Source organism: Mytilus edulis, chromosome 8 (assembly GCF_963676685.1).
Source record: "Mytilus edulis chromosome 8, xbMytEdul2.2, whole genome shotgun sequence".
NCBI classification, from domain to species: Eukaryota; Metazoa; Mollusca; class Bivalvia; order Mytilida; family Mytilidae; genus Mytilus; species Mytilus edulis.
In genome coordinates, this window is record NC_092351.1 from 77113869 (window position 1) to 77129042 (window position 15174).

General features: G+C 31.9%; 1 protein-coding gene across 11 annotated transcripts in view; it reads right to left on the minus strand.

The window, feature by feature from the left end:
- Positions 1-15174, minus strand: part of LOC139486319 (F-BAR and double SH3 domains protein 2-like) — a 57350-nt gene that overhangs the window by 21659 nt on the left and 20517 nt on the right. For 6 of the 11 annotated variants that reach the window (XR_011655542.1, XM_071271182.1, XM_071271174.1 and 3 more), the window contains exons 5-13: positions 12658-12672; positions 10736-10880; positions 8812-8948; positions 8046-8109; positions 6475-6603; positions 5347-5469; positions 2394-2489; positions 1508-1657; positions 1066-1155 (exon numbers count right to left, since the gene is read on the minus strand). Coding sequence is in view for 9 of the 11 variants with exons in the window: in XM_071271182.1 (XP_071127283.1) it covers positions 1066-1155; positions 1508-1657; positions 2394-2489; positions 5347-5469; positions 6475-6603; positions 8046-8109; positions 8812-8948; positions 10736-10880; positions 12658-12672 (949 nt within the window). In the remaining 2 variants the exon portion in view is untranslated. The remainder of the gene's footprint in view (positions 1-1065; positions 1156-1507; positions 1658-2393; positions 2490-5346; positions 5470-6474; positions 6604-8045; positions 8110-8811; positions 8949-10735; positions 10881-12657; positions 12673-15174) is intronic. The other 5 variants (XR_011655543.1, XM_071271183.1, XM_071271175.1 and 2 more) reach the window with 1 other exon arrangement.

Consider the following 15174-nt stretch of genomic DNA (forward strand, 5'->3'; position numbering starts at 1 on the left):
AGGTCTTCCACCTTTTAAAACATAAAGCTTTTTAAAGAAGATAGCTAACACCGCCGCCGCCAGATCACTATCCCTATATCGAGCTTTTTGTCGCAGGCTCTACAATAAATCAAGTGGCCCATGTTTAATTCCCAACAATGAGTTCAAATATAATGGTCAGAGCTAAACAATGTTTTGATGTATTTTTTTGACTGGTCAACTTGGGATCAAAACAATTTCACTTCACAAATTCAATACTGTGATTTCATTATTTTTCGTTGATTTCTTTGGGAACCAGGGAAACCACAAATTAAAATTTTTAACGATTTACAAATTTTCCATCGTCTTGTATGCAGACTTTAGCAAAACCACTGATTTAGATATCAACAAAAGTGTAAGTTTTCCTCAATCCATGAAAATTGTTATCGACGAAATTAAATGAATCAACATTACATGTATGTCTTTATTTCAATAGTTATTTATAGAAATGCCATATTTTGGTTCTAGCTTCAAGACTTGCATTTTTACCAGTGTATTACATCATCATTATATCATAGGGTATTGAACTGATTGATGTATACTGACAACTTAAAGATTTATTAGTTACTATTTATTCCTTCATTACAGTTTACATGATATCCATAATTTGGGCCATTTTAAATGTTCAGCAAATGAGCAAGCAAGTTAAATGAATTGTTCAGAGTTATAACATGATTATAATGATAGGTGATTCACTGATTAACTAGGCCTATAGAACAAGATTTATTCTGAACAAGAATAAGCCCATAGAGGACACAGAGCCCCACTCACACTATCATTTTCAATGTTCAGAGGACTGTGAAATTAGGGTAAAAATTTTGGCAGTAAAATTATAAAGCTCATATCATAAGCAACATGTGTACTCAGTTTCAAGTTGATTGGACTTCAACTTCATCAAAAACATCTTGAACCTAATGTCGGACAGATGAACAGATGTACTGACAAACAGACGCACAGACCAGAAAACATAATACCCATAAAGGGCCATAAAAATTCAGAAGAGTATATACTTGTGCTGCATCATTTAAACTAACAAAGGAGACTTACTTCAGCTTTCCTGATGTGCTGTTTCATTTCTTCTATTTTCTGTTCAATCTCTTGTTGATTGTTTTCCATCCCTGTTCCAGAGTCAGATCCCTAGAAATTAAATAACAATCATATAAAATCTGCAATCTAACAGCTCTTTAAAGATCTGAATCAGCATTTATGTTAGATAATAATTGCAAATAATTCAGAGATTCCAAAATCTTATGTGTTCTTGGTAAGATTTTCAAAAAAAACAGAAAATGGTTGTAATATTAGTTAATAATTGTCCTTTACTATGGGAATAAAATCAATGGCAAACAATAATTTTTATTTTGTTGAAGGAACAAGATATTTTTTTTTTCCAAACTATCATATTTTTCTAGCATCCTTCAAATTTTTTTTTTCTAAGTTTCGTATTTTATTCTGAAATTATTTTTTTTCTTCAAAATTTTGCTACTATTACCAAGTCCCCTGCTGCTGTGGCCTCAAGGGCCTTGAGTGTTTTTTCATGGTCCCTGATGGCTTTGGTCTCCTTGGCTATTTTTGTGGCCCATTTCCTGGCCTCTTTATCAACCTGAAGGTCTGCACCATGTTCCTTGGATATTTTATTGCACTGGAATACACAAACAATAACATACAAATGTGCTCAAAATCACTCCAATCCGAAAATTTAATAAATAGCAGGTTAATGCACCATTCATAGCATAATTTTACGAATAATGTATATTATAGAACTGTATAATTCACTTAACATGACCCAGATAATGTCCCACTTGCATACAATGTTATAAAGGGACATAACTGAAAAATGGTAAAAGTGTTGCAACCCAAATAAGCACTTGATCTGAGTTTTGTGGTTATAAGTATTGTATAAAAGTTTAATAACATTTGGTAGAGGCAAATTAAGCTAGAGAACATTTTAACTTTTTCCAGTGTGTAGTGATAAGCATTTTGTGTATAAGTTTCATAACATTTGGTTGAAGCAAACTAAAATTAAAGGATCGAACCAAAGTTTTGGAAGTATAGATCAACAAGAGTAAAACGTAATGCCCCCTATGGCTATGGTGGCGCATAAACAGAATATAAAAGGGCCCAATTTATTCACTAATTTTATTTGTATTGTTTATTGGATTTCTGTGTGGTTGTCTCAATAACCTTCTCTGCATTCATTTGTATATACCGTAACTGTGGTTTATATTGTTTGAAGTAATGTGACTGCAGGGATGGCATTTAAAATTTTTAAATTTAAATTTAAAGCCCAGCCAATAATTTTGTAAGCTCAGTTACTAGGCATTCACTTAATTTCCATCCCTGCCACCTCACTACAGTCATGTTAGTATGTGACCTACCTTATCGTTATGACATGGTTCAAACTGGTATTGCACTTTGTCTGTTAATATTTTATTACAATAAAGAAAGCACTGGTGATTAAAATTTCTGTCAATCTGAAAAATATATATAAAAATATCAACTTGCAGTATAAATTAAAACCAGGTGCTCCGCAGGGCGCAGCTTTATACGACCGCAGAGGTCGAACCCTGAACAGTTGGGGCAAGTATGGACAAAACATTCAAGCATGATACAGCTCTGAATTTGGATTGTGATCAAATTTTTGACATTACATGGGTTTTTTTTACACAAAACAAATGCCAAGATTTTACAAATCAATTAAAGATTTCTTCTTCAAACTTTTTAAATCTAAAATTAAATAGTTGACACAGCATAGGTTTCTGACACAGAATGAATGTGGTCTAATGAACTTAAAAGGTTTTTTTTGCCTTTGAGCAAATCACTATGCTGTTGAATATTAATCCTCTCAAAAAAATGTTTGAAGAAATTTTCTTTTTATTTATGAAATCTGAAATGAGAAAAATTTAACCCCCCCCCCCTTTTTTTTCACATCCCCGTTTCCATTTTTCAAAACTGATATCAATTCAAATTTCTAATGGAGTTTGCAACAATAACTACTCATTTAAATACATCATAAAATATTAAGATGTAAAAAAACTGCTTGTTATCACTGAATGGTAAAGATTATTTAAATTTATCAGTTGGTAGTAAAAAGTGTATATACATTGTATATTGTATATAACAAAGATTTAAGTTGATTCTGGACAAAGAAAGATAACTCCAATTAAAAAAAATTCTTGCTATTGCACAATATTGTGCAATAGAATATTTCTTGCTTACTATTCTGGACAAAGAAAGATAACTCTAATTAAAAAAAAAATTGCTATTTCACAATATTGTGCAATTAGATATTTCTTGCCATTGCACAATACTGTGCAATTGAAAAGACTTGCTATTGCACAATACTTAATATAATAATTTTAGATCCTGATTTGGACCAACTTGAAAACTGGGCCCATAATCAAAAATCTAAGTACATGTTTAGATTCAGCATATCAAAGAGGCCCAAGAATTCAATTTTTGTTAAAATCAAACTTAGTTTAATTTTGGACCCTTTGGACTTTAATGTAGAATTTGAAATTTGAAAACAGGACCAAAAATGAAGAATCTACATACACAGTTAGATTTGACATATCAAAGAACCCCAAGGATTCAATTTTTGATGAAATCAAACAAAGTTTAATTTTGGACCCTTTGGACCTTAATGTAGACCAATTTGAAAACTGGACCAAAAAACTTCAATAATCAAGAATCTAAGTACATTTTTAGATTCAACATATCAAAGAACCCAACCGATTCATTTTTTGTCAAAATCAAACTAAGTTTAATTTTGGACCCTTTGGACCTTAATGTAGACCAATTTGAAAACGGGACCAAAAGTTGAGAATCTACATATACAGTTAGATTCGGCATATCAAAGAACCCCAATTATTCAATTTTGATGAAATCAAACAAAGTTTAATTTTGGACCCTTTGGGCCCCTTTTTCCTAAATTGTTGGGACCAAAACTCCCAAAATTAATACCAACCTTCCTTTTATGGTCATAAGCCTTGTGTTTAAATTTCATAGATTTGTATTTACTTATACTAACATTATAGTGCGAAAACCAAGAAAAATGCTTATTTGAGTCCCTTTTTGGCCCCTAATTCCTAAACTGTTGGGTCCTAAACTCCCAAAATCAATACCAACCTTCCTTTTGTGGTCATAAACATTGTGTTTAAATTTCATAGATTTCTATTTACTTAACCTAAGGTTATTGTGCAAAAACCAAGAAAAATGCTTATTTGGGCCCTTTATTGGCCCCTTATTCCTAAACTATTGAAACCAAAACTCCCAAAATCAATCCCAATCTTTCTTTTGTGGTCATAAACCTTGTGTCAAAATTTCATAGATTTCTATTAACTTAAACTAAAGTTATGGTGCGAAAACCAAGAAAATGCTTATTTGGGCCCTTTTTGGCCCCTTATTCCTAAAATGTTGGGACCAAAACTCCCAAAATCAATACCAACCTTCCTTTTATGGTCATAAACCTTGTGTTAAAATTTCATAGATTTCTATTCACTTTTACTAAAGTTAGAGTGCGAAAACTAAAAGTATTCGGACGCCGGACGACGACGACGACGACGACGACGACGCCGACACCAACGTGATAGCAATATACGACGAAAATTTTTTCAAAATTTGCGGTCGTATAACAAGAAGACATATGCCAAGTAATAATGAAAAAAAAAAGAAATCAAAATAAAAACTGACAAAGCCAAAAAAAAGTCTTTTCAAATCTATTTTTGCTATGTTGATTTACTTCTACATTGGCAGATCCAGGGGGGGGGGTTCCAGGGGTTGGGACCCCCCCCTTTTTTTTGGCCGATCAATGCATTTGAATGGGAGCATATACTTGGACCCCCCTTTACTCTTAGTTTAGAACCCCCCCTTTTGTTTTAAATGGCTGGATCCGCCCCTGTTCCGCATATGTAGAATGGTTACCTGTATATGACTTGTGTGGACTCTCTAATACTGAATTTGTGTGCAGTATTTATGTATATCTATGTGTCTGCCACATGACAATGTTCCTGTTTCAAATCAGGACCCTTGCCAGACATTGCCTTCTGTTTTATTGGGGAATTAGTTCATTTAGCATTTCCCGACACAGTTCAAAAATGTAAGATAAGTGCTCACAACAATTTCTGAATTGACAGTAAGCAAAAATAAGGAGAATTAGTATGATTACCAATGAGACATGTACAACTCTCCACAACAGACCAAATGACACAGAAATTAACAACAGCTTACAGTATGTCCTCCTTTAACACTGAGCAAAGCAAAAATATGCATATGCAATGGTATTTACTACATTCTGACAAATTATCCTATCATGAGCAAAGATGTACTTACTAAATCAGCTTCAGTGAATATATTTTCACAAGCAGATTTTTCCTGAGTACTGACATCTAATGCAGCTTTCCCATAGGTCAGAAAATAATCTCTAATATGGTCATACATATCTCCATCTAATGTCTGAAAAAAGAAATAACAAATTGTAAAATTTATTTCTAGTTTTTAATTAAGCAGTTTTTTAAAACACATTCATGGTGTAGGGTTTTCAAAACCTTCTCAATTTTGAACTGCAAATTGTATATCTATATGCCTACCGGTAATTAAAATTGAGAATGGAAATTAGGAATGAGTCAAAGAGACAACCGTTAGTCTGTCAGAACCCGATCATAGAAAAAACAACAGCAGAAGGTCACCAACACGTCTTCAATGTAGCCAGAAATTCCCGCACCCCGAGCGTCCTTCAGCTTGCCCCTAAACAAATATATACTAGTTCAGTTACTATGCCTAATTGCGTTTTTTATCAAATCTATGTTTTTTCCCTGACAGTGTTTCCCCCAAGCCCTTAATGCACTAGGGTCCTATAATTTCAAAGTATGGTCCTATCTGTCTTTTGGTGTTGTTTTATTAAATCTTGCAATTCTTTTTAATTATTCTTCTGCAGATATGAATGCTTTCTTTTAAGGTAATTGCAGTAAACATCGAGCTCTGAGAGTGTAGAATTACACTCTATTAGTAGGGAATGAAAGAACAGATTGTTTCATTTTATATTACTTGAGAGTTTAATTAGTAATTGTCATTGTAACTTGTCAGCAAACACATAATAAACTTTGTACTACTTTCCAGTGTGTAATTTTCTGCCTGATTAGGCGGTGCAACATCTTACAAAGTATACACAAATTATTTTTGCAAAGAATTCCGCCCAAGCTAGGTCAAAAACTTGCAGTGAGATGAGAGTTTTTTGCTCGGAGTTGAAGGCCTTACTGTGACTTTGAGATGAAGAACAGCAATAAAAGCGCTGTTCTTTTGGTTTATGTGTGATTTTTGCTGTACCTTATCTGATTTGGTATCTTGGATAGATACTGTATATCCTTTCTTTTTCTATATCATAAATTACTCTTTAAATCATTCAATCATACCATACCAAAAAAAGTTACACATTTCTCAGGATTTTATAAATTTACATACGTCTATGAGATCGGGTAAATTCGTTGAGTAATACCGATGTTGATGAGCACTGCTTGCAGCTAAACATAATAAATATTCATTTCGTGAGTTTGTAGATTTGACTTCACATCCGTCTCGTCGGGTATTTAACTAAAATGGAGAAAAAGATTAAATTGAAAGCATTGAATTCTTATAACAATTTAAAATGTTAAGCAGAGTAAATGATTTTTTTGCCTGTTTTCTCATTCTTTTTAATTTTCTCAATGTGTGCCTCACTATGTACAGTGATCGGGAAGGACGTGCGCCCTGTGCCTATATCGCATATTGACAAGAAATGGCGCATACAGTGACAAATGTAAGCACCCACATGGCGCACGATATTTTTCACTTCGTTTAGATATCGTCAAATGGATTTCCGATCGTGTTCTGTGCCGCCATATGTGTGTACACAACTGTGTAATGTTCCTCCAATAATAGGAGCACCTATATATTTTTGGGACGTCTCGGGTGTTTTCCTGTGATAATAGAACCATGCGGTTTAACGTCTCAGGTATTTTCTATGGTAATAATAGAACCATGCAGTCTAACTGATAACCAAAAAAACGTAATTAACCATCATTCATGATATAATTTTTTATAAACAACTTTAAATTTGTGAAATTTGGCTAGTACCGACGAGATTTAACTCTAATAATAATCTCATTTAGTTTTGTTTGTTATTATTTCGATTGAAAAACCCCAAAGCCTCTTTATGAATATAGTTTTTGGCTCCATAAAAGAAGCTTAACTGTCCTTGTCATTTTTTGGTCTTTGGCTCTTTTGACATTTTGTAAACATGACTTCAGCGAATTGTTGTTTTGTTCTATGAATTAATGGTACCCTCTACTGTTATTCTTGTCACCGTGATGAAGTTATAATAATACAAGAAGTGCAGAGGAAATGCCTGAAGTGTCATCTGATACGGAACGTCTGGAATAAGTATGGTATCGACGAAGACCCAAATTTAATGTACAAAAAAAAAAACATGAACATGAACAAGGCAACAGTACCAGTTTAAACATTGTAAATAAAGGTTAACTTACATGTAAATATTGTTCGGTTTGGAAAAAGTTATTGTATATTCATTGAAATTGAAATTACAAAGTCACAGGAGCAATTTCCATGATATTATTTGAAATCATAAAGGTATAAGTACCAACATCTCTTTGCCAAAATATACTGATACTTTTATTTTTTTTACAGACGTCAATTTAAATGGCCCACTCATTAGACAACATGGCCCATTATTTTTTAAAATGGCCCATTGAATTAATTTTTGAGGGGCCCTGGGCCCATAGTGAAAAAAACCTTCCAGATCACAGCTGGATGTATCAAGTAGTGATCTTTACTGGAATAATTTTCTTTGTACAGTAACTTTGTTTTTTCTTCCCTTATTGTTTATACACAGTCACAATATTTACACTAGCATATTGATATTGTAAAATAGCATTGGTATAACCATATATTCAATATCCAGTTGCACATGTTCTATATATATATATATATATATATACAAGCACATATTTAGGACATCTAGTTTATAATTATTATACCTTGGCACAATTTTTCTGTAAACTTGCTAGGGAAGTAAAAATTCCTGTAGATTTTCTTGATAATCTGAAAATAAAATTAAAATACAGTAAAAACTCATTTTTGTCTAATAATTTATGCGATTTGAATTATAGAAATAATTGATTACCCTCTAAACTAAATCCATACTCCTACAAAAGTATGTATTGATCTCTAAAGGGATACAAAATATAATAAATGCATATTCAAACTCATATTAGTCGATAACAAACTGACAATGCCTTTTGCAATATAAAAAGGTTTTTTTTCAGCACATCAAAACTTTGACTTTACTTTTAAACCAAGTACTGAGAAGAAAATCTAATCCTCTTGAGTGGTGAAGATCAAATCAATAATAGTAACTTTAAAATATGATAATGACTTAAAATGGCCACAAATTACTTATATTTAGTTATTACCAAAATTGTGTGATTTTGTACTCTTAGAATTATTAATGTTAGCCACAGCAGCTTTTTGTCTCACCTCATGAGCAAGAGTTTGATCAATGTAGAGCTTAAGGCTCATAAGTAGCACGATGAGTCTGGGTGCCTGGGTTGTCGTTTGTTGATGTACCGGTATATATCGTATTTGTTTGTCATGCATTATTTTGTATATAGACCAGGCCCTTAGTTTTCTTGTTTGAATTGTTCTACTTTGACATTTTGTGCCTTTTAATGAAGACTATGGAATATGGTCTTTTGTGGAGAGTTGTCTCATGGGTTCATACTACATCTAATATGTTTGACTTACCTGTCGTTAGCCTCAGCAGCTTTTTGTCTTGCATCATGGGTCAGTGTTTGGTCAATATTATAGGTTTTCTGTGATTTGACCATCTCATTCACAGTCTGGCTGATCTCTTGTTGATAAGTGGTCAACTGGGGTACCATCTACAAAAATACAAGCATTTGGAGTTTAGTCATGTTAGTATGGCATTCATTATCACTGAACTAGTATATATATTTGTTTAGGGGCCATATGAAGGACACCTCCGGGTGGGGGAATTTCTCGCTGCATTAAAGACCTGTTGGTGACCTTCTGCTGTTGTCTGTTCTATGGTCGGGTTGTTGTCTCTTTGACACATTCCCCATTTCCATTCTCAATTTTATTGAAATTATTATAATAACTATAATATAATGAAGATTGTGTCTGAGGAAAAGAGTGCCACTGCTCATTAGCTTGCTTTTCAAATGAATGGACAGAAGGACGGACAGTCAAGGGATAACGCTTTTAATGTCCCTTCACCTTGCGGCAGGGAAATAAAATATTCCAATGCAGATTTCAGAAAAAACCATGAAAATCAAATGTTAAAAAAATAGTTGATTTGTGGGGGAGTCATAATCTTATAATTGTTTAATGTTGATGCATATTATTTTTTAAATTATTTATCATAGTCATATTTTAAAACAAAATTTCTTAAAAGGAATACATTGTGCTTCAAAAACAAACTTCACATACAAAATCATAAATTATACCCGTTCATAAATATATAGCAATAAATCAGCATAAAACCAATTAAATTATTTTTCAAAAAATATTTATTTCACTCCATTTTTTCATTCTTCTTATATCTTTATTTACTTTAACAGATAAACTTTTACTCTAGTTTAAAATGACTTCCCTTTCCTTAATTAAACAAACAAAATAACTTATGTGTTGCCTCAAGGTTTAATACCATAAGAAGCTTATCTAATATAAGCTCTTCCTGATTCCTTACTTTTTTCAATTTTTTAAGCCGTGGTTATTTTTAAATGTCTTGTCACAGCCTCTCATAAATCATATATTTTATGAAAATAACGCTTAGTAAATTTCTTGTTTAGGAAGTTCTTTCTGGATAAACTTTCATCATTGACGTTCAATTTAATTATTTTAAAGACACTGATGAAGAAATATTCAAAACATGAGGAGCTCTATAACGATCTGAAGAATCTTGTGTAAAATTTATCAAGCTTATTTTTCTAATCATTTTAATGTATCATTTCTAGGCTGATAGTCTTTTTTGTGTCCCTGGATTGCTGCCTTGTTGACAAAATCCCCAGATCTCCATCGACCAGCCTTTGAAAGTGAGCTGTTGGGCCAGCTTATAAGGTAAACGGACAGAAAGTCACAGGACAAAAAGTCACAGGACATCAAAAAAGTCACAAATTTGGTAGGACAAAAAGTCACAGGACAAAAAGTCACAAATAATTTGTTGACAATTGTTTGAATATATAAGAGAAATATCTTGAAATATTTACTTTTTAATACATATATTCATATCAAAGTTTAGGAAATGTGTCATTATACTAGAAAAATCAAGATTTGTTAAATTTTAATCATGCAAAAGATATATTTCTTGGCACCATGAACCCATGCCATTTAAGTGCCAAGCCACTTTGACATTTTGTTTTTTTTAACAATTATTTGATCATCTTTGATATTTTTTTTTATAAATTGTGTTTACAAAGTTGGTTTATATATGTATAGTTTAAGAAAATACAAAAATATTTTTGTAGAAATAAGCGTTTTTTCTTGAAAGAAAATAATCAGAAAAAAAGAATTGTGACTTTTTGTCCTGTGACTTTTTGTCTGTGACTTTTTGTCATGTGACTTTCTGTCCTGTGACTTTTTGTCATGTGACTTTCTGTCCTACATTTGCTTATAACTGTAGGCAAATCTTATTCATATTCAGCCTTACCTTTTTATAACATTGTATTTTAGCAGATTTTAGAGGTTTCAGAGGCTCAGCTATTTTCTCCATGTATATTTCAGCTGCCTGAAGCCGAGCCTTGGCGAGTCTTTCTGTCTCTTCCAAGATTGTCCTCCATACTCCCAAAGCGGTTCTGAAAGATATAATGGAAAAATTAAACCTACCATTTTTGTTTTAAATGACTTTCTTCTATTTCTTTCTCTAAATTGGACCTGTATTAGATCTCAGTCACGTTTTTTAAACAATCTAAGTTTGAAACAAATTTTGACTGAACTGCAAACTCTAATACATCAATTTGCAATACACTCTGAACAGTCATGAATTCAAGACTTAACTATATCTATGTAAAATAAGATTACTTGCACTCAATATGATGTTTCATCATTAAAATTTATGACAAAAATTGGGCAGCAGTCCTTTTGCGCCAATTACTGTTTTTCAGGGGTATCATTTGCGCCAAATTTTATTTTCAAAATGTATCAATTGCGCCAATATTCGGAACTCATTTGCGCCAATTTACCTGTACATATATCTATCATAAATATTAATGATTACTATATATGTATTCTTATTTTTGCCCCAAAAGGTATCACATATTAGGAGATATTTCAGCATAAAGACGAGTTTCTGAAGAGAATTAAATGACTTAAGCAGCATTAGACAGACAATGTACAGAGAGAGAATAAAACTTATTGCTTTGCTTAACAAAGATATGCCAATATAGAAAATAGAAGTTTTTGCTCTTTATGTTTTAGCCACAAATGTTGATGACACAGAGCTTTGTTCCCACCATGCGTATGGGCTTTATTATTATTATGAACTATTATTAACTATTTTATGGATTTCATCCTTCAATGTTTGTCTTTTTGGACAATAAAAAGAAGTTAAAAGCTACTACATACATTAAATTGGGAAGTACCCATGCAGCAGCAGTAATAAAAACATATGTTTCAGAAAAGGAAACATGTGCCGTGTTACACTGCCGGTTCCAAGTCCGAATAAAGGAGCAAGGAAGTAATTTTCTTTTAACTGGCGCAATCGTATGTTTTATTTTTGGCACAAATGAAACCATCTAATTTTAAAACATGTGGCGCAAACGTAGCATTTGAGAAAAAAAGTTGTGGCGCAAAAGGACGCATTTTTGGCGCAAACGGATCTCTCCCAAAAATTGCCCTTTCTGCTCAATTTTCTAGTTGTTTTGATTTTCACTTTTTCTATGCAATCAACCCTGAAGGGTATTCTAAAGGGTAAACGGACAGAAAGTCACAGGACAAAAAGTCACAGGACACAATTAGTCAAATTTGATAGGACAAAAAGTCCATGACAAAAAGTCACAAATATTTGTTTGACAATTTTTTGAATACATAAGAGAAAGGTTTTTTGTCCTGTGACTTTTTGTCCGTGACTTTTTGTCTGTGACTTTTTGTCCTGTGACTTTCTGTCCTTCATTCTTCTAACATGTCTAAAGTGGATTCAAATGAAGATATTATCACTTTTCCAATACAATATTACATATGTTACACAGATATCAAAACTAAATAAATAATATTAACAATTAAAAGCTATTAAAAAGCTGTATTACAGACTAAACTCATCTAGAACACTCATAATTTCTAACTTAAATTCATAAAATAACAATTAAGAGTGAAAAACAAACCTAAATATGTGCTTGTGATAAAATAACTTTTTATTAAATGGCTTTGAACTTAAGGTGTACACATAAGAAACCTTGACATAAAATTTAACGCAAGGATAAATTCTATTAAAATAAAGTGAAAATGACACCAAAAATTAAAAAAAGTAAAAAAACAACTTTCTATACAACCAACAGGTATTAGTAAATTATAAAAAATGTTATCATGTGAATTAGAAATTAAATAAACATTTTCATTTCAAATTCCAGTTCTTACCTTCCAGATGGAGACCTTCAAATAGGAAATAAAATAAATTGAAAATTAAAAAAAAAACAATGCTTCAATCAGCTGGGTCTGCCATAAAAATACCACATGAGGTTTTTTTTTAAATTTTAAGCCAAGATATATCTCATGTATCTATTTCAGGTTTAACTTTGTTTTCAAATTGCTGATTATTCTTTTGTTTCAGGTTTAAAAGATGGCATATGGCATAGAGTCTGTATAACTTCAAAGCTAAAAAAAAAAACTTCATTTTAATTTTTAATAATCCACAAAGATATCTACATTATTTCTGGTTTATTTCTTTGTTAAATTGCTGTCTTATTTATGTTTGCTGAACTTCTTTGTTCATATAAAGAGAATACTTATATGTATTAAAAATTCCACTAGAAAAAAAATCAACTCAATCTTTAGCAAAGATGTCATTTTTGGTTTTATCTTCAAATCGCTGTCTCATACAATCATTTTTTTAACTAAATTTGGTCATATAAAAAAGAAGATGTGGTATGATTGCCAATGAGACAACTATCCACAAAAGACCAAACTGACACAGACATTAACAACTAAAGGTCACCGTACAGCCTTCAACAATGAGCAAAGCCCATACCGCATAGTCAGCTATAAAAGGCCCCGATAAGACAATTTATTAGAACCTTTAATTGCATTCCAGAAAGTCTAAGACAAAGAAGACGTCACTTTAAAACACACACGTGAAGTCGGGGACACAGAGTGCACGAGAAAAAAACCTGTGTATAACATGTATATTATATATGTTACTCTACTTAAATTACTTAGAGATCAAAAGGCCAAATAAAGGAACAAATTAGACTGCATGTTATATGTCAAAATTATTAGTAAAAGACCATTACTATTTCATCAATTTCGCACCTCCATGACAACTGATTACAGATTTATTGCATGTTATTATGACATCAGCTTATGTCAGCCTTAAGTCGTAACACCTGTTTACACCTGGTTAACATTGCAGGTAACAACTTATACCAAGGACATTGGTGTACTAATAATGTACCATATGTCATAATACTCAAATCAATTTTACTAACAAGATGTATATGGTCTATTGGTTTATGAATCGAAAATGAAGATTTTCATATGTCAAAAAAAGGGGGGGGAATTGGTTTCAAATACATACTGGTATGTCATTATACTCAAATGAAATTTACTAACAAGATGTTTATAATTGGTCTATGAATGGAAAAATTGAAAATTAAAAAAGGGGGGAAATTGGTTTCAAATATGTCATAATACTCAAATGAAATTTACTAACAAGATGTTTATAATTGGTCTATAAATGGAAAATGGAAAATTGAAAAAATGTCAAAAAAAGGGGAAGTTTGTTTCAAAATTGGTAACAACTTATATCAAGGACATCAGTGTACTTATAATATACCATATGTCATAATAGTCAAATGCATTTTACTAACAAGGTATATATATGGTCTATTGGTCTAAATGGGAAAATGTCAAAAAAGGGGGAGGGTTATCACAGACATTGGTGTACTTATAATATACCATATGTCATAATAGTCAAATGAATTTTATTTACAAGGTTTATATGGTCTATTGGTCTATGAATGGAAAATTGCAGATATCTATTTACCAAAACAAGGGGGTATATATATATGGTTTAAAATTCCAGTGCTACATATTCAAACGATTATTTAAAAGTTTTTTTGGAAGACCTAAAACCTTGGAAAAGCTTTTCACATGAGCCTTAAATTGTGTATTCTAAAACTGAGAAAAAAATATCTCTCAAGCATGGAAAATTTCCGATTTACATAATGCTTAGGAGTATTTAATTTTGGTGCACATTGGTAAGCTTAAGGACTTCTGTATTTTCGCTTTAAATGTGGGGTGTTTATAATTTATGTAAATGGCGCCAGTATGGTGCAAACAAAACAACAAAGGTGCTAAAAATTCATGTTCTGCACCATAAATCTTTTTTATATGACAATGAGAAACCATCATTGCTATTATTTCTATATGATTTTTATAGCCAATCGTTATCATAATTAAAGTCAAGTTTAACAGATCACTCTCTTTGTCTTAATTGTCTTGAGAACTGTACAATACCCAATATATTTGATTGAAACTATTCATATTGCACAATAAATAATTTGAAAAATATATTTTTATATTTCATGCAGTATTTAGAAAAGGCTTTTAATTTTCTCAATTGAATTGTTTCATATTTTTCATGTCAGGGCCTTTTAAAGCAAACTATACGGACAGGCTCAGCACAGTACTGTGAGTGAGTTCCCTATAATTGTTAATTATCTAAATTCACTTCATTTTAATTTGTGCATAGTTGTCTCATTGGCTACCATACCACATCTCTTTATCTTTATTTAGGCCTGATTTATTCTTAAAATAATGTATGGCATTGCCCCAATCAACAGTACCTACAGAAAAAGGTAAATGGACAGAAAGTCACAGACTGTTGCAAAAAGTCACAGGACATAAAGTAACAATTTTGGTAGGACAAAAAGTCAC